The following is a 17,930-nucleotide window of genomic DNA, read 5'->3' on the forward strand; positions in this document are numbered from 1 at the left end:
AGCATATTCATCATGTTCCACACTGTTAAAGTGCAAAAAACTTTTAAACATTTTGTCATGTATCCTAAATGCATTTATAGTGTGAGATGTACAAATATCTAAACAACAATTATAAAAAGTGTTTAGGAAACGAGGTTTTATGAAATACATTGCGAACCAAACACACTAACTCTACTAAAAGACTGTTATATTTCAAGTCACTTAAATTGAATTGCATAATTTATTAATTTATTTTCTTCATGAACGCACGGCTTTTATACAAAATACAAATATATTGAGCACAGATTATTTTTTAAATCTCTGTAATTATTTTTTGTAATTAACAATTAATTGTCCTGTCATTGCAAGTACAGCTACATTTTAGACAGACGTCAATATTGTATTTCCCCCCCCCCCCCAAGTCATCATGTTCCACACTGTTAAAGTGCAAAAAACTTTTAAACATTTTGTCATGTATCCTAAATGCATTTATAGTGTGAGATGTACAAATATCTAAACAACAATTATAAAAAGTGTTTAGGAAACGAGGTTTTATGAAATACATTGCGTTGATATTTCGTGCCATCCAAAAAGTTTTGGCCACTGTGTGATCTTTCCAAGTCTCCATAGCAACCAAACGACAAACATGGCCAACCACAGCGAGAGCGGCTCCAAACGAGTCTTTTTCAACAACATTGACTCATACTCATCCAAATATATCGCGCAGGTAAAAGAGTCATTAGGTACATAAATTACATGAATATAATAAGCGCTGTGGCTTAATGTTGCTTTGTTTAGTTCTTGTCGTCGTGTGTCGTCGGAGAGTCTCTCGCTGCTGATGAAGAGGAGGAAGACAAACAAGAACAGGCTTCAGAAGGCGCACGCTTTCAGATAGTAGGAACAGTTGCGAAGAAAGGTGCAAAAAAACAACGTTTTGCACTGGAGGAATATTGGGTTAGTTAAGTTTATCATTTATTTTGTGGTATTGATTGGAGATGGCATTTAAGACCGGATTTATTAATTAATTTGAAAAAAAGTGAGATTCACGCACACTCACACATAGACAGGTTACTCTATTTTAAATTTGAATTAAAATTAATTTAAATATTTTTTTCGGAATCAAAAAGTAAAAACATTTGTATATATCATGATATATTGTATACAATGGTGCTTTTTTAATAAAAAAAACTAATATAATGGAATTCTTAAAATAATTAAATTCTTTAGTTTGGCATCATTTTTATTATTTCTTAGAAAATAAGAAATAAACAGTGAAGCAGTTTTGTGAAAATAAAAAATAAAAGTAAAGTATTTTAATTGCTGTCCACCGCACCAAGTTAAAGTCATGTGGTGCAAACAACATGCAGAAAAAGGTGTCTCAATCAGCTTTCTAGTTCAGTAGTCAGGGCACTGATCAGGGAATCTGACATTTTAAGGGCTGTCTTATTCACAAATTCCAGTGTGCTGAAACTTTGCTCCCTAAAAAGTCCCACAATGCACCGTGAAAACCATCTATGCTCACTATGTTATGTAAATTCTGAAGCACCAATATATTGCATAAGCAGAGCCCATCTACGGAGAGCCTGGCCACTCCCTATTAAGTTGTACCAAATTTTGGTTGTAGTTCCACCAGAGTTCCACTGGGGGCGATCGCCCATGAGTGCAAAAATGAATGGGAGTCTATGGAGCTAGACGGCTAAATTTGTCTCTTTCTCCCGATTGCCGTTGAGAAATCTCAGATTTGATTGTAGGTTTTGCAAGTTCAATATGGGTTATAGGTCGAAAGTTGAATGAACGAGTAGGCTACTTATGTCCTTTCGATTTCTTACAGGTTGAGTTGTTGTTGCCCATAACACACTAGCATTCTGCTAATGAACGCTGATTGGTCAGTGAAGGACTGATTACGACCAGCGATACTGCTTGATGGCATCGTGGCATCCGAAGCGGGACCAGAATGTCTTTTAGCAAAAACTCTTCTAGCACGTGTATTTACCTGTGTCAGCTGTGTTGTCGATGCCTCGAGAGAAAAGAAAGTGCAGAGCGCGAAAGCACCAAAATGACTGAAGGATTGCCGTAAAGCAGTATCTCTGGTCGTACGATGTGTATGACGTCATTATCATTTTAAAAGACTTTTTAAAGCAAATATGTGACTCTAAAAAATCTAACACCCAGCAAAAAAAAAGAAGTAATTTCTCAGTAATTTCTTTGCATCTCCTTTCGAATACAACATTCAAATTACTAGACAAAAAATTATATCGTGAGAAAAGTGGATTTTGAGGGGTATAGCTCCATAGACCTCCATTCATTCTGCACTCGTCCTATGAACGCCCTCATATGGAACCAGAGTGGAACTGCAACCACTTCAGAAGCCGGAAGTTTAATGAGAGTGGCAGTTCTCCCTAGCCTGGGAAAACCCAGACCACTCTCAGTTGTAACTGAGTTAGGGTCTGGCAAAGCTCCATAGACAATTATGTCTACGCCTCCATTTCCACAGGGGCGTCACCAACGGACGTCGGATAGATCTAAAACCAATCAGAGCGATGAATGACATGACGTATGCAGAGCGACGGAGAAACATCTCGAGACTCTCAGCAATTCTCTGTTTGTGTTAACGAAAATGACCATTTTAAATCGCTTGAAACAGACGCGATAGCTGATTCGAACGAGTGATGTTGTGATGTTCCACGGCGGCATCCATCTTTGTAATGTACAAAATCTGCGTCACTGTCTCTGCTCTGTCGTCATCGTGTAAAGCCCGCCCCAACGTTTCTGATTGGTGCCGCGATTTCGACGGATTGGAAATGGGTTTCAATGGGATCTTTGCCAGACCCACTTGCAGAGCAAATCTAAATTTGCCGGAAGTGGTCTGGGTTTTCCCAGGCTAAGTTCTCCCCATATTAGACATTCTCTGGCATAAGCCAGCCAAGGGGGTAATCCATCCGCCGGTAATCCAAAGGGGGTAATCCAACTGAAGCCTCCCCGGGCGCCGCCATTGTAGCAGAACTTCACCTGCTGTTAGCATTCCATTGACTCCCATTCATTTTGGCGTCACTTTGACAGCGAATAACTTTACATCTGAGGCGTCCAAAGACTCAATTTGTCCATTATTTATTTCTAAAGAAACTCGACAATGTATAAAAGGCTCCATTACCTTGGACCTTACGTTATGGCCCTGTAGAAGCCGTATTTGTAAAAAATAGGCTAACGATTGCGTCATAATCACGCGACTCTCTGTCGCACTGTAGAGAAATTACCGTATAGACCAGCGGAGAAGCTCGCAAGCAATCGGGGGGACGTTGAGGCATAAAGTCCGATAAAGTCAAGGAAGAAGCCCACAGCAAGTGATAAAGTTGCTCCTGCTGCTAGCTCATGGACAGCTAATGCTCACGCTCTCCGTCTCTATGAGAAGACTGAAAACTGCCAGACACGTTGCTCACGTCACCAAGCTCAGTTTGAGCCAGCGCAGTACGCCTGGCGATCAGGAAGTGAGTGCTTTAAATGGGCTTCACTTTTCTCCGTTGAAATCTATGGGGTCGCTGTGTCCGTCTTATATACTGTCTATGAAGCCAGCTCATGACACAACAAGACAGATGAATTGAAAAAAAAGCTATATTTCACAAACATTGATAGACAGGTAGTGAAAAATCTACCTACTACCATTATAGTTCATACAGTGGAAATGTTGAAGGGAAATATAACAATCAAATTATTTATCTTAATGTACTTTAAATAGCATAACAAAAAAAGTAAAAAGCATCAGTTCTGCTGTTATTCATAAATATCAGTAGTGATGATGGCTGTACAACACAGATGTCATATCGCCAGAAATGGAGTGTCCCAATGTGTAGTGAGCGAGGGACCTTGTTGTTAAGTTTTAAGCAGGGATGAGGAGAGGTGAGAATCCAGGTGCAGAAACAATTCAAAGAACACAAATCAAGGTAATCCAAAACAAAGACAAGAACATAATCCAAAAGGGAACCAGAGACATAATCTAGACAGAAGAAACCAGGAACACAACAACTTACAAAGAGAGACATGCAAGAACAACAATGACAAAAGATGATTGAAACACAGGGTTATAAATACACAGGGTGACAGGGAACACAAGGGCTAATGTTTAACAGGTGTAGATACATTTCTATGGAAACTAATGAGGGAAACTACGGAGACAATCAAGGCAAACTAGGGCTGCTTTCCAGTCCACTTTTAGACACACACTTGCAAACTTCCCTAAGCACTTGCCCTCCGGGGGAATCCCTGCCGCCATTTTGAAGTGCGTTCTACTTCATGAAGTGGACGAGGGAAGTTTATATTGACAGACCCTCGTTCCCTTGAACCATGATTGATTTTGACCATGGGAGCGAGTCTACTTCATATGTACACTTCAGGCACCTATATGTCCCACAATGCAGTACGATTGTGATGTCACCACAGATCTCGTCTAATCACCACCACAACAAACAACTCGATGATATATCAATTATAATTTTTTTTTTTTTTAAACAACCCAAGCACACCTATATACATTTGGATGCTGCATTAAACAAATTCTTAAAGGAAAAAAATAAAAATAATAATACATCAACTCCATAGCTGATTCCAAGTGATCAAGGGCTTAGGGCGTTCCAATTCAGCCCACTGCAGTTTCCTCCAGTAGTGGGCACTCGTGCAACGTAAGCAATGACGTACATCCAAGTGAATGAGGCGGGGGAGGGGGGGGGGGTGTTAGCAAGTGAAGGGCATGACAATTTTGGACTGAAAAGCAGCCTGGAACTAAACACGGGAAGAGAACTTAGGGACAGTTGGCACATCAAATTACTTCAAAATAAGAGTCCATATGAAAACATCAATGAACACAGACCCAGGGCACATGTTACAGAGCCCCCCCTTAAAGTCGGCATGGAATCAAATTTTACAATTTACTAAAAGTGGACTGGGACTAGGTGGCCACCAAGGCGGAGCTGACGAGACTGAAGACCACCACAGCAGAGTAGACGGGACTGAAGATCCCCACGGTGGAGCAGATGGGAAAGGCAGATGGATCAGACCTTCTCCGTGGCGTGTCTGAATAGACAGAGTTTAGGGACGACCTCTGTGGTCTTGTCAGGGCAGACAGGAAGTTTAAGGATGGCGTCTGTGGTCGTTTCAGTGAAGAAAAGGAGTTCAGTGACGATCTCCGTAATCTTGTCAAAGAAGACAAGGAGTTTAGGGATGTCCTCCATAGTTATGTCAGGGCAGGCAGATAGTTCAAGGAGGCCTCCTTGGCCGTATCAGAACAGGCAGAAGGTTCAGGAGCAGTTGCTGCCGCCTCGGGAGAAGCTGTAGACGTGTGCGACCCAAACACATAAGACTGCGACTGCCATTACAGGAAGCGCAGCCGTTTCAGGTAGGACCTCTGTGACCACCATACTTGGAAGTGTTGGGACCACCAGACTATGATGTGCTGGGACCTCAGAACTTGGATGCGCTGGGACCACCAGGATGCCGGCCACTCGCACTGACATCAGTGATGGGTCCGCATCACTTGACGCCAGTCTTGAACACCTTGGAACAGCCTTTGTTGCTTTGGGTTTGGCTGGGGATGCTGGCGTGGCACAGTAAATGCAGAGTCTCTCACTGGCAGTGCCTGATCGATATAAAATTCCAGAGTCTGTGCAGTGGCATGACTGAACTGAGTGACTCAGATAGCATGAATATAATCCAAACAGGGGAACCAGAGACAGGGGAACCAGAGACAGGGGAACCAGAGACAGGGGAACCAGAGACAGGGGAACCAGAGACAGGGGAAACCAGGAACGCAACAGCTTACAAAGAGGGACATGCAAGAACAACAACTGAAAAAAAAGAAAAAAAGAAACAGGGGTACAAATACACAGGGAACACAAGGGCTAATGATGAACAATTGTAGATGATAAGTGTTGTGAAGCATCTGAGTCAGAGTTATCCATTTGCAGCTTAATTTATTGAGCAGAGTAGTCAAACAGGCAAGGGTCAGAACCAGCAAATACAGCAGTAGCCGCGTTTCCATTACAGATTTGCGCAAATGTTTTGCGCTATTATCTAAATATCGATACAAAACTATTGCGAAATGACGGCGTTTCCATTAACCGATGTTATGCGACTAAAACGTCCCTTTTCTCTCTCGCGATAAGTCATTCCAAAACATCACGGCAGCGGACGTTGGTTTATATAATCTCACAGCCGCATTAGACATTATTATTATTAATGGAAGGAGACGTCCGTGTTATCCAAGCATTAATGGCAGGGAAAGACCCTTACTCCAAACGAAATATAAGGAGTTTCTGGGTGTTTCGCCCTCATTTCTGCTCTGAGGTTTTGATTGTGACATTTCTTTGAGGTTTAGAATCCAGTATTCCTATAGGCTAATTATTGTTTATTTTATGAATTTAATAAAGAACTCTGTCTCCTATTCCAAACGATCCATGTAGGCTATACTTTTGTGTCCATTCGTTTTTCCTTTTTAAACCCGTAATTTAAAAAACGAAAAATGAACGGTTTTCTTTTTAAAACGCAAAGTTGAACACCACAATTTTAATTTGAACTGGCTACACCAACTGCTGCGCAAAAAAAGTAAATATCAACGAATTTTCAGATGTTTGTTTAATGACTTTTTCCCCCTTTATTAAACATGTAAAATATTCACAAATTAATATGGAAAACATGTTGATTTTACTGGTTTTCTAAGGCCAAATTAGAACCTGGAATTGACATTTTCCCGCAGTGCTGAATAAGAAGAGCCATTAATAAAAGCACAACGCTTTCTTGTTATTGTGAGTTTACACAAATAAAAGTAGTTACAAATAATGTATTATTATTTTCTGTATGACCAGAAATTATAGAGTAGGCTATATTAAGTTGTTTCACTGTTAATAGGAAAATGCAAGTGTTCACGCCCGCGCCTCCGTGCCATGTAGGAGTGCGCGCTCCACACTCCACACAAACCCTTAGATATGCGTCAAAATATTGTTTATTTGTGATAATCTCAGCCCTGTATTATTATTGTCTAACCCATATTATGAATGACATTTGACGAATTGCTTTGTTCCTTTTTTGGATAAAAGCGTCTTCTAAACATGTAGCCTAGTAAATGTTATAATAATGATGATAATTATTATTATTTGCGTACACGGACCCCAAACACACCGCGTCTTCTAAGTCAGGTGACTGTAAATGCGCAAAAACTGTTTCCATTGCAGTTTTGCGAAATATTCCTTTTTCGAATTGCCTGAAAAACCTCCTCATGTGAGCGTAAAAACTTTTTTGCGATAAACGAGAGTTTTTGCGAAATTGACGTGTTTCCATTGTACGTATTTTCAATTCGCAATTTCAATTTGCGCAATTTGAAGGGTAATGGAAACGCGGCTAGTGAAGACAGGGCTAAATAGTACAATACCAGGCAGAGGATCAGGGCAGGCAGCAAACAGTCAGAGTCAGAGGACAAAGCAGAGGTAACGTAGGCAGGCAGCAGACAGGGAGATATCAAAACGGAAGGGTCACAAAACAAACAGGCAGTCACAGGAATAAACGCTCAGTAGTGTTCACAGTAGCAAAACAAGACTTCGCACTGAGAGCTGCATGCAGTGCAGCTAAAAAGCCTAGTCAATGAGACACAGCTGGGCATAGTGATTAGAGCCTGAGCTGGGGCTGTTGGGAAATGTAGTGTGTGGTGAAAGAGTCAATATTCAGGCGAGGGTGCCCTCTGATGGCTGGAGAGGGAGGTTACAGAGTCTGTGATTGTGACAATAAGTAACTATGGAAACTAATGAGGGAAACTACAAAGACAAACAAGGCAAACCGGTACTAAACACATGAAGAGAACATAGGGACAGTGGGCACAGAAAATAACTTCAAAATAAGAGTTAATATGACAACATCGATGAACACAGACCCAGGGCACGTGAATTCATGTACACGATATACTGATTAACGAGCTAGGGAACTGATTGAGACGAACCCAAAGAAAACAAAACAAGAAATTATATCGTAGATGACCCTTGTGTGTCAAGGTCAATACATTTCATAAAATATCAGATAATGACCTTTTATGAGGAGGCAACACTTTTGTCCTTGACCCTTATAACATGTCTCAGATGCATCTTAAAACTTTGCAAGCTGGGAACCTACAGCAATTTTGAGCATCTCGTTTCATCATATTTCAGTCTGTGAGTCGAGAGGAGCTCCTGCAGTATCTGATGCAGTGTGATGTTATTGTGTATAATATCACTGAACACACTGATCTCATAGATGAGGCAACATGGGCCATTTCAGGTAACAATTCCTCAGATTTCTCTTGGCTGCATCTCAAAACATGGTGAGGCACGTTCAGATGAATAAAATTCTGTCTCATTATGCATCTCTAGGTTTTAGGATACAGCCTTAACGCCATTTCATTTATTTTCTGTTCATTTATTTATTTATACCAATCTATAAAACTGTATATTAAATATGTGTTTCCTGTAGCCCTGCACTCTGAAATTGAACATTTTGGGTCTTCAAAAATATTTATTCTGCTGTCAACAATCATGACATGGGCAATGACCAAACCAGCTGATCCTGTGAGTGTTGCTTTTAAATATTTATATTATACAGTGAGGTCAAATTTGTATTGAAACTTCTTTCCACCATGGAATAAAAAATAAAGAAGGTAATTGTAACTTTTTATCACACAGTTATGACCTTTTTTAATCGGAGTTGCGACTGAATCGCAGTTCATACTTTTTTATCAGAAGACTTTTTTCTTATGAGACAAACTCACAGTTGCAAATTACAAAGTCAGAATTTCGTTTATATCACGCAGGTCTGACTTCTTTTTCCCGAAACTGTGACATAACTCACAAAGTCCAAATGTTGAGTTGACAATTGCAAGTTTATATCGCACAATTTGCAGAGTAAAAACTTGCAATTATGAGAAAAAAAAGTAATAATTGTGCAATATAAACACAATTGCAAGGAAAAAGCCAGAATTCAGATTTTTTTCTGATTTTATCTTAAGGATGATCCTGACATTCCCTTGACTGAAGAAGACTACAAAAGACGAAGACCACATCCAAACTTTAAAGAACACACAAGCACAGAGAAACATGTGCTTAAACTGGGGAAGACTGTAATGATCCATCCAGAATCCGACCTAATACATTTCAAACCATTTATGATATGAAACAATCTTAATACAATAACATATGAAACAAACTTCTTGTATTTTTCTTTCAGAAAAAGTCAAAGCTGTCTACTTATGTTGTAACATCAGGGCTGCAGTATGGAATGGGCGAGAGCATGTTTCACTTCTTCTTTAAAGTACTGAAATTACAAAAGTATAAGAGCGACATTATTTTTCAATATGAATTCATAATCCCATTTTGTTGCCTAACTTGTTCACTTTCTCCCAGACTGCTTGGCTCGGAGAGCTTAGCAGTGTTCCTGTTTTTGGACCTGGGACAAACATCATTCCTGCCATTCACATCCACGACCTTGCAAGGTTTGAGAAACTGCAGTTATATAATTGTATCATGTTGAATTGTGTTTTGTTTAACTTTTTAATTTCATTCTCATCTCATATTTTTGTCATCGTTTGTCATTTCAGAGTGGTGCAAAACATCATCGATCACAAACCAAAAACACACTACTTCCTCGCTGTGGATGATTCCAAGAACACTTTTGAAGACATTGTGAAAGTATTAAATCATTGCACACTTTATTGCTATATAATGTACTGAATATAATGGTCACACTTTAGTTTTGCAATAAAAGTGCTGCAGGAATGACATCAGAACCCGGAAGACTGATTCGCCGCTGGTTCCTTTGAGATTTTCCTATGGGATTTTATTATGGGGGTTTTCGATTCATGTGTAAAATAAAGCCTGTGGTAAACATAACTTGACTATACTTTGATGTTTTGCTCTACAACGTAAATTACACACACCCATAGCGAAAACATGAATTTTAAAGCATTTTTGAAAGCATTTGTTTTTAATAAGTAACTAGACAAGACAGGTTGAGGTGTGAGTGTGCGCCGTATACGTTGTAGAACAAAACGCCAAAGTATCATCAAGTTATGTTTACCACAGACTTTATTATACACATGAATCGAAAAAAAACCATTATAAAATGCCATGGGAAAACCTCAAAGGAATCAGCGGTGAATTAGTCTTCCAGGTTCTGATGTCATCCCTACAACATTCTATGAGAAAACACCACTAAAAATCATTAGTAAACAAGCAGCTGTCTATTTCCTTAGGCCATTGCCTCTGCCCTGGGTTCTGGACGAATAGAAAAAGTCCCAAAGGAGGATGCCTGTGGCACAAAGGCAATTACGGTAGGCTGTTTTTGCTGAACACACATTTTTGCCATGTCATAAAATATTATGTGAAGGTAATATATATATATAATTGTTGTGTATTTTAACAGGAAACCGACCTGCTTTACCTCAGTGTCAACCTTCAGAGTGAGTCTGTTTTCTTAAAGGACAGATTAAACCTCTGCTGGGATTATGACTCTGGGATAGTTGATAACATATCTCGTGTGGTGGAGGAATACAAACAGACAAGGCAACTGTTGGTGAGCTTTGATGACACTTGCTGATAGAGGCATGTCTAGTATAAGAATAAAAATTTATGTCAGTAATAAAAACAAATTTGGCAATCATTTTTTGCCGCTTTTTAATAATTTGAAGACATTTCTAAACAATATAGCTTTAGAAAATATGTTTACATGCTTACATGCTCCTATTTTGCTTTTAATTTCCTTCAGCCAATAAAAATCTGTCTTCTTGGGCCCCCTGCTGTCGGCAAAAGCTCAGTTGCTCTAAAGTTGTGCAGATATTACAAACTTCATCATATTAATGTCAATGAAGCCATCGATGAGAAAGTCAAACAACTGGTGAGTGAGGACATTACAGCTTCTTTTTTATTGATATTTTTTCTACTGTCTACAGTAATTACGAACAGTTGTGTTGCATACAAACCATAGATCTAAAATAAATAAATACAATTAAAATAAATAAATAAGTAAATAAAATCGAATATATATATATATATATATATATATATATAAAAGAAAAGAAAATTAAATAGACATATGTACAATATGGTAATTATAAATAGTGTTGGGGAAAGTTACTTTTAAAAATAATGCGTTATAATATTGTGTTACCGGTACTCCCGAAAAAGTAACTAAAAGTTAAAAGTAACTTGCATTACTTAGTTACTTTTTATGAAAATGAATGTGTTACTTTCTTTTGCATTACTTTTTATCACATGGTCTGTGCTTGCTTGTTTGGTTTATAATAACAACAACTCCAAATACTTCTAATTTTGGCAAATGTATAGGCTCTTTTACACCAAAAGTGAAATGAATACGCCTCAGGCTGAAGGAAATGCTAATTCTCGTCTGTAAAGTACTTTACTTGTTACTTGAAAAAAGTTACTTGTTACATTACTTGTAAGGCGTTACCCGTATTATAACAAAACTCTATGGAGGAAAACGATAAGTTACTGACAAATATCCAACATCTACATACATGTATATTTAAAACTAATACTTCAAATAAATATGGGCATGTAAATTTATTCTACAGTTGTCACAACATAACAGGTTCTAAACAATGTTTTAAAATTAATACTTTGATTCAGCAAGTAAGAATAAAATTTATCAAAAGTAACAGTAGACATTTGTTGTGTTACAAAATATGTATATTTGAAGAACCCTGAAAAAAAAATATATCATAGTTCCCACAAACATATTAGACAGCACAACTGTTTTCATTTGATAATGACTGATTTCTGATTGTAAGACATTGTCATGAGACACAAGGTTGAGGATCCTAACACAGAAGTTTATTAAAGGGTTATCCAAACACGTAATCCAAACAGGCAAATGGTCAAAATCACAGAGCAAACAGAGGAATCCAAACAAGCAGAGAACCGAATACCAAGACACAGGAAACATACCTGTCAACATTTGGATACCAAAATACGGGAGTTCTGAATGGGGGAGGGTTGCTGGATGGCAGAGGCAGGCTAAATAAATACACTACACTAAATCATACATTGTGCAGATATTATCATAAATAAATACATAGTCTCTATTATAGTGATGAGTCGTTCATGAAAGTGACAAATTGCGTCTGTCACGTGACAAATGAACGAAAGACTCGGAAGGTAATTATTTATGTTCCCTGTAAATTATTTTTGACTGCATTATAATGATTTCTTAATTCAGAATATGATCAAGATTGCGTAGGTGGATGTGTTCTTGGAATTTGCCTGTTAATAGTACTTTTAAACATTTAAAGCCCCTTAAATGAATGAAATGACTCGAAAAAAGATTCGTTCATTTTGATGAATGAGATCGAACAAGAGAGTCAGTAAAATTATCCGAACTTCCCATCACTACTGTATTACATACATAGGGCCCTATTTTAACGATCTGAAACGCAAGTGTCAAAGCGCAAGTAACTTTGTGGGCGGATCCCGGCGCTGTTGCTATTTTCCCGGCGCAAATCTAATAGGGGTTGGTTTGAAGTAGCTTCATTATTCATAGGTGTGGTTTGGGCGTAACGTGAAATAAACCAATCAGAGCGTCATCTCACATTCCCTTTAAGAGCAGGCGCGCTTGTTATTATGGCGGATTGCTATTATAACGGCGGATTTGCCAGCGCACGCCAGGAGCGGTTCACAGCCGAGGAGACCGACGTTCTCGTCAGAGCCGTAAAACACAGAGAAGTGACATTGGGGATGATGGGAGAAACACACCCAAATTAGCTTTGGTTAAACAGGCATATAATTTGGGTAAATGTGTAGCCTAATCTAGATTTTTTTTTTTTTTTACATCTAGATAGATTTTTTTCACATCTTCACGGACACAACAATGATTTCCCTCGTGTGTTAATATTTTTCCTTGTAATAATGTATGATATGCAAAAATGAAAACTGCGTCTGTTTATATTAGAGAATCAATGTGTATGCGCATTAACACGCTATATTATGGCCTAACACGCTACATTATGGCCAAGCACGCTCCCTTAAAATACCATATGACTAACGCGCAACGCGCCACTGTCTTTAGACTAGGTTTTTCCTGGTCAGTGGCAGAATTGCTTTCTAAAACTGGAAAATAGCACCATGGAACTTTTGCGCCGGGAAAACACGCCTACTCTTTCCGCCGAACCGCCCCCGCGAGCGCAAGTTCATTTCCTAATTTACCGACGTGCGTCTGTGGAGGGAAAAGTCCGCTGTGCGCGGGTTCAAAATAGGAATGATACATGCGTCGGTGTACAAAGTCAATTGCGCTGGGTGCAAGATAGGGCCCATAGTCTCTAATGCCATCTCTCTCATGTGTGTCCATCCTCGGGATGCTGCTGTTCATTTTTGCGCAATTTTTTCCTCCCAAACTACTTCAGTGGAAATCCTAAAGATTCTAAAGCAGCCGATTTTAAAGATTTTATTGGTAATGTGAATCACAGTATTGATTGCCTACACCAAACACTGATCCCTAAACCTACCCGTCATTGTAACCTTAAGCAATGAAATTAGCTGCAGGGCGGGATTTCTGCTTAACTGGTTTGTGCCCAGTGTAATTTTTTTTTTTTTTTTTTGAGAAAGATAAAAAATACGGGAGAAGTACGGGAAAATATTTAAACAGGATGATAGCGGGATAGCAAGGTAAAATACGTGAGAATCCCGGGAAAAAAACGGGAGGGTTGACAGGTATGACAGGAAACCAGGAGAATGCTCAGACTTGCAGCATGACATTTACAAGACTTTGCAAAGAGTGACTGAGTCAACTGGGTTTATGTAGGCTTGGTTTAACAAGATAAATGAGACAGACCTGTAAGCAATCAGGCGAGGACAATGGATAATGGGAAATTTATATTTCTTGTTATATGTATAAAGTAGAAGTATTTTCACTAACAGTCTCAAACTTTTTGGCCCCACTGTATATGAAGCTGTTTTGAATGTTCGTATGTGTGATCTTCAGGAGGAACTGCTTGAGAGCAGTGAGAAGACACAGCAGAATGAGGAAGTGCTCACCAGTGCCGAAGAGCAGCTTAACACTATAAAGAACAACATGCTTCAGAATGATGGTATGCAGTGAATGAAGCTTCGACGATTTATGTATCTAGAAATATGATTGTAAGATTGTAACAGATCTGATATAGTAAGTGTTACTTGATGATGTTTTCTCACAGGCCAGTTGGATGAGCAGCATGCGATGCATATCATAAGGGAGAAGCTAAACTCAATGCCTTGCAGAAATCAAGGATTCGTTCTGGATGGATACCCAAAGACCTATACACAGGCTAAAGAGCTTTTCCATGGTCAGCTGTCTTCCTTTTAAACAAAAAACAAACAAAAATTGTAACATGAAGTCTACACCTTTAATTTCTAAAATGTTCCAGATGCAAACCTGGAAGAAGAAGATACAATATCTACAACACCTCAGTATAGCAAAGTGTCGATTCCAGGTTAGTCATTTAAGAACATACATATTTTACCACCTTTGCGGGTAAAAACTTTTTATTGCATGATGCAGCCTTCAAACCTCACAATATATATCACAATAATGTAATGCTTGTTAATGTTCATGTAGAGTTGTGGCAATGATAATATTATTAACATTGAGAGACCCTTCAGCTTCCACGTGCCATTTTTTTCCTATTGAATATCCTGTTTCACCCGGAAATACACTGTTCAAAAGTTTGAGTTCAGTAAGTGTTTTTTTTAAAATATAAATTACAACTTTTGAATAATAATAAGAAATGTTACTTGAGCAGCAAATCAGCATATTCAAATGATTTCTGGAGGATCATGAAAATTCAGATTTGCATCACAGGAATAAATAACATTTCAAAATACGACGCGCGTGTTATCGTCTTTTTAGTGTCGCAAAGTAATTTGGTTAAATTAGACACATGTTCTCATATGCAATCATCTCGTTTTACAGTAATCTGACTCCATGAATTAAAAAGGTTCAATGTGACAAAATAAGGTTATGTTTACACTTAAAATAGTTACAAATGATATGTAAATCAAAATATGGTTAAGGTTATACTCTTGAAATTGTTACAAAATAGGTGCATATGATAATAACTTAAACCATTAATTGTACCCAGCATAAATGTAAAAAGTTATCAGAGAGAGAGAGAGAGAGAGAGAGAGAGAGAGAGAGAGAGAGAGAGAGAGAGAGAGAGAGAGATAGAGAGAGTGCGCAGGCCAGCATCCGAAAAGAGACAGAACAACAGTTACAATCCTGTTTTGCCCATTGTTCAAACATTGTGGCTACAGGCCTTGGGTGCTATCAGCATGGTCCTTGTGAGAGAGAGGGGGGTGAAAAGCAAATGTCTTGTATTATTTCCAATCTTTACAGGGATAGTTAAGATGAAAAATTAAAATTCTGTCATTAATTACTCACTCATGTCATTCCAAACCTGTAAGACTTTCGTTGATCTCCGGAACACAAATGAAGATCTTTTTGATTAAATCTAAGAGATTTCTGTCCCGCCATTGACACCTACGCAACTACCACTTTGACGCTTCAAAAAGTTAATTAAGAGATTGTAAAAATAATCTATATGAATTGAGCGGTTTAGTCCAAATTTCCTGAAGAGACTCGATCGTTTTACATGATGAACAGACTGAATTTAGGCTTATTATTAATAAATTCAGATTTGGTTAGCATAAGAGACTTCTTTCAACAACATAATATCTTACTGACCCTAAACTTGTGAACGGTTGTGTGTGACACATTCCGGAAGTAAAACTGGGCTGGCAAATGCTGTGTTTCATGTTACCAACCATTGGCTTTTTTCCTTCAGGGTTCGTCTTCTCACTGGAAGCCACTGATGAATTTCTTAAAGAGCGTGTCCGGAGTCTCCCGCAGAATGTGGCAGAGGAAATGCACTACACTCAAGAAGAGTTTACTGAGAGTCTCGCAAAATTCAGGGAGACTTCGCCAGAAGCCGAGTCCGTGCTTGACTATTTTGATGAACTGGAAATCCACCCTGAACACATCGGTTAGAACCTAAACTTTTTAGAACTAAAATTTTTGCGCTCACTTAAGATGATGGCACGCCACACACCATTAAATTGATAAATGAACTGACGGATATGCTGATTGTTATGAAGCAGGGTGGTATTGTTATTAAGAATGGTGTTTTCATGATGTCATTCTCAGACGTTGAGAACGTGGCCGCAGTGGAGAAGATCATTAAGACGGTGGGGTTTCCGATGAACTACGGCCTGAGTCCAGAGGAAATGCAGGAGAAGAGGAAGAGGAAAGAGGATGAATGGCACCAGCAGCTTAAAAAGGAGGAAGTTGAGAAGGAACTCGTGGAGAATGATAAAATGGCTGCTCTTTTGGACGAATGGGTACATTTGTTTTTAAAAGAGAATTCTCTTATCCTCACCATGACTATTTAATACGTTTTTTTTATAATAATAATACAATTATAATAATATACATTTTTTATTTATTTAATATTTTAACATATTTAAAAATGTAATTTAAAGCTGAATTTTCAGCATCAATACTCCAGTCTTCCGTGTCACATGATGATTTGCTGCTCTATAAACATGTCTTATTATTATCATCAGTGATGAAAACCGATAACATTTTTGTGGAAACCCTGATACATTTTTTTTTTGGAGGATTTGTGATGATTAGAAAGTTCAAACTATATAGTTTATTTGAACTTTAATTATTGTAAAAATGTACAAAGTTATGGAAGCTTGTTTCCACCACAGAATAAAAAATAAAAAAGGTAATTACGACTTTCTTTCTCAAAATTCTGACTTTTTTTCTCACAATTGCGATTTTACATCTAGCAATTCTGACTTTTTTCTCAGAACTGCGTGATATAAAGTCGCAATTGCGAGTTAGAAAGTCAGAATTGCGTGATATAAAGTCAAAATTGTGTGTTATAAAGTATATGTTACATATAATATAGACAGAATTGTATGTTTATATCTCGCAATTCTGACTTTATAACACGCAATTGGGAGATATAAAGTCAGAATTGCGTGTTATAATGTCAGAATTGCATATTAGATATAACGTGAGATATAAACTCGCAATTTTGAGGAAAAAAGTCAGTCATTTCCTTCGAATTGGACTTTATAACTTGCAATTGCGAGTTTATATCACACAATTCTGAGAAAATTGCTCAGCTTGTGGATGTGTATTTGCAGAACAGGAACGTGGCCGAGGTGAAGAAGCAGGAGCAGGAGCTGTTAGAGACACGATCTGTCCCCATGAGACACTACTTGATGAAATACGTCATGCCCACTGTTATACAAGGACTGGTGGACTGCTGTAAGGTCAAGCCTGAAGACCCTGTGGACTTTCTGGTAACACTTGTCTTATGGTATTCATATCATGTGTTTTATTTAATGACAAATTATTTAAACTTAATTAATATTCTCTTTACTCCATTTCAGGCTGAATTCCTCTTCAGGAACAACTCCGATGATTAGCTCATTCTGCTATATCAATACATGTAAAATATAAAGTTCCATTAAAAGTGTATGTGTTGTATCTTATTTTTTATTTTTTTTTAACCTCCACAAACAGCCTAAGGGTCTTTTTAAAATTAATTTTCCGTCTGGTGTCATTTACTAAAAAAGCTTGTAAAACATCAACCCTTTTGTGCACAGACAATTGACACACCTCTTTTTTTTCAGGACAAATTGAACTTTCAGCATATTTGTGTTGCATTGATGTCACCTGAATGTAAAATAAGTTATGGGACCACAAAGACAAATGAAAAAATAAAACGGAAATTGAATCACTCAAACATTTATTGAAATTACACACAAATAAATAAAAGCTAATCAAATTTCCTCTGGAAAACAGTTTGTTCATGTCTTTGGAGTCCTGGAGCACAGGAATAAACATTATAACTTGAACAGAACCAAAACTATTTACATTTTTACAAA

The 17,930-nt window shown here is 38.1% G+C and overlaps 1 protein-coding gene across 1 annotated transcript; it reads left to right on the forward strand.

The window, feature by feature from the left end:
• The first annotated feature begins 575 nt into the window (after positions 1-575).
• On the forward strand, positions 576-17,518 carry ak7a (adenylate kinase 7a). The gene is made up of 18 exons (XM_079584294.1): positions 576-706; positions 778-933; positions 8,160-8,268; positions 8,461-8,555; positions 8,993-9,103; positions 9,211-9,294; positions 9,387-9,475; positions 9,581-9,671; positions 10,235-10,312; positions 10,405-10,554; positions 10,747-10,875; positions 13,975-14,080; positions 14,186-14,314; positions 14,396-14,461; positions 15,812-16,009; positions 16,171-16,364; positions 17,184-17,342; positions 17,433-17,518. Exons 1-18 carry the CDS (start codon positions 626-628, stop codon positions 17,466-17,468), a joined length of 2,061 nt encoding a protein of 686 aa, XP_079440420.1. The 5' UTR covers positions 576-625; the 3' UTR covers positions 17,469-17,518.
• Positions 17,519-17,930: the final 412 nt, after the last annotated feature.

The sequence above is a fragment of the Phoxinus phoxinus genome (genome assembly GCF_949152265.1).
Source record: "Phoxinus phoxinus genome assembly, chromosome: 16".
In the NCBI taxonomy this organism is placed as follows: domain Eukaryota; kingdom Metazoa; phylum Chordata; class Actinopteri; order Cypriniformes; family Leuciscidae; genus Phoxinus; species Phoxinus phoxinus.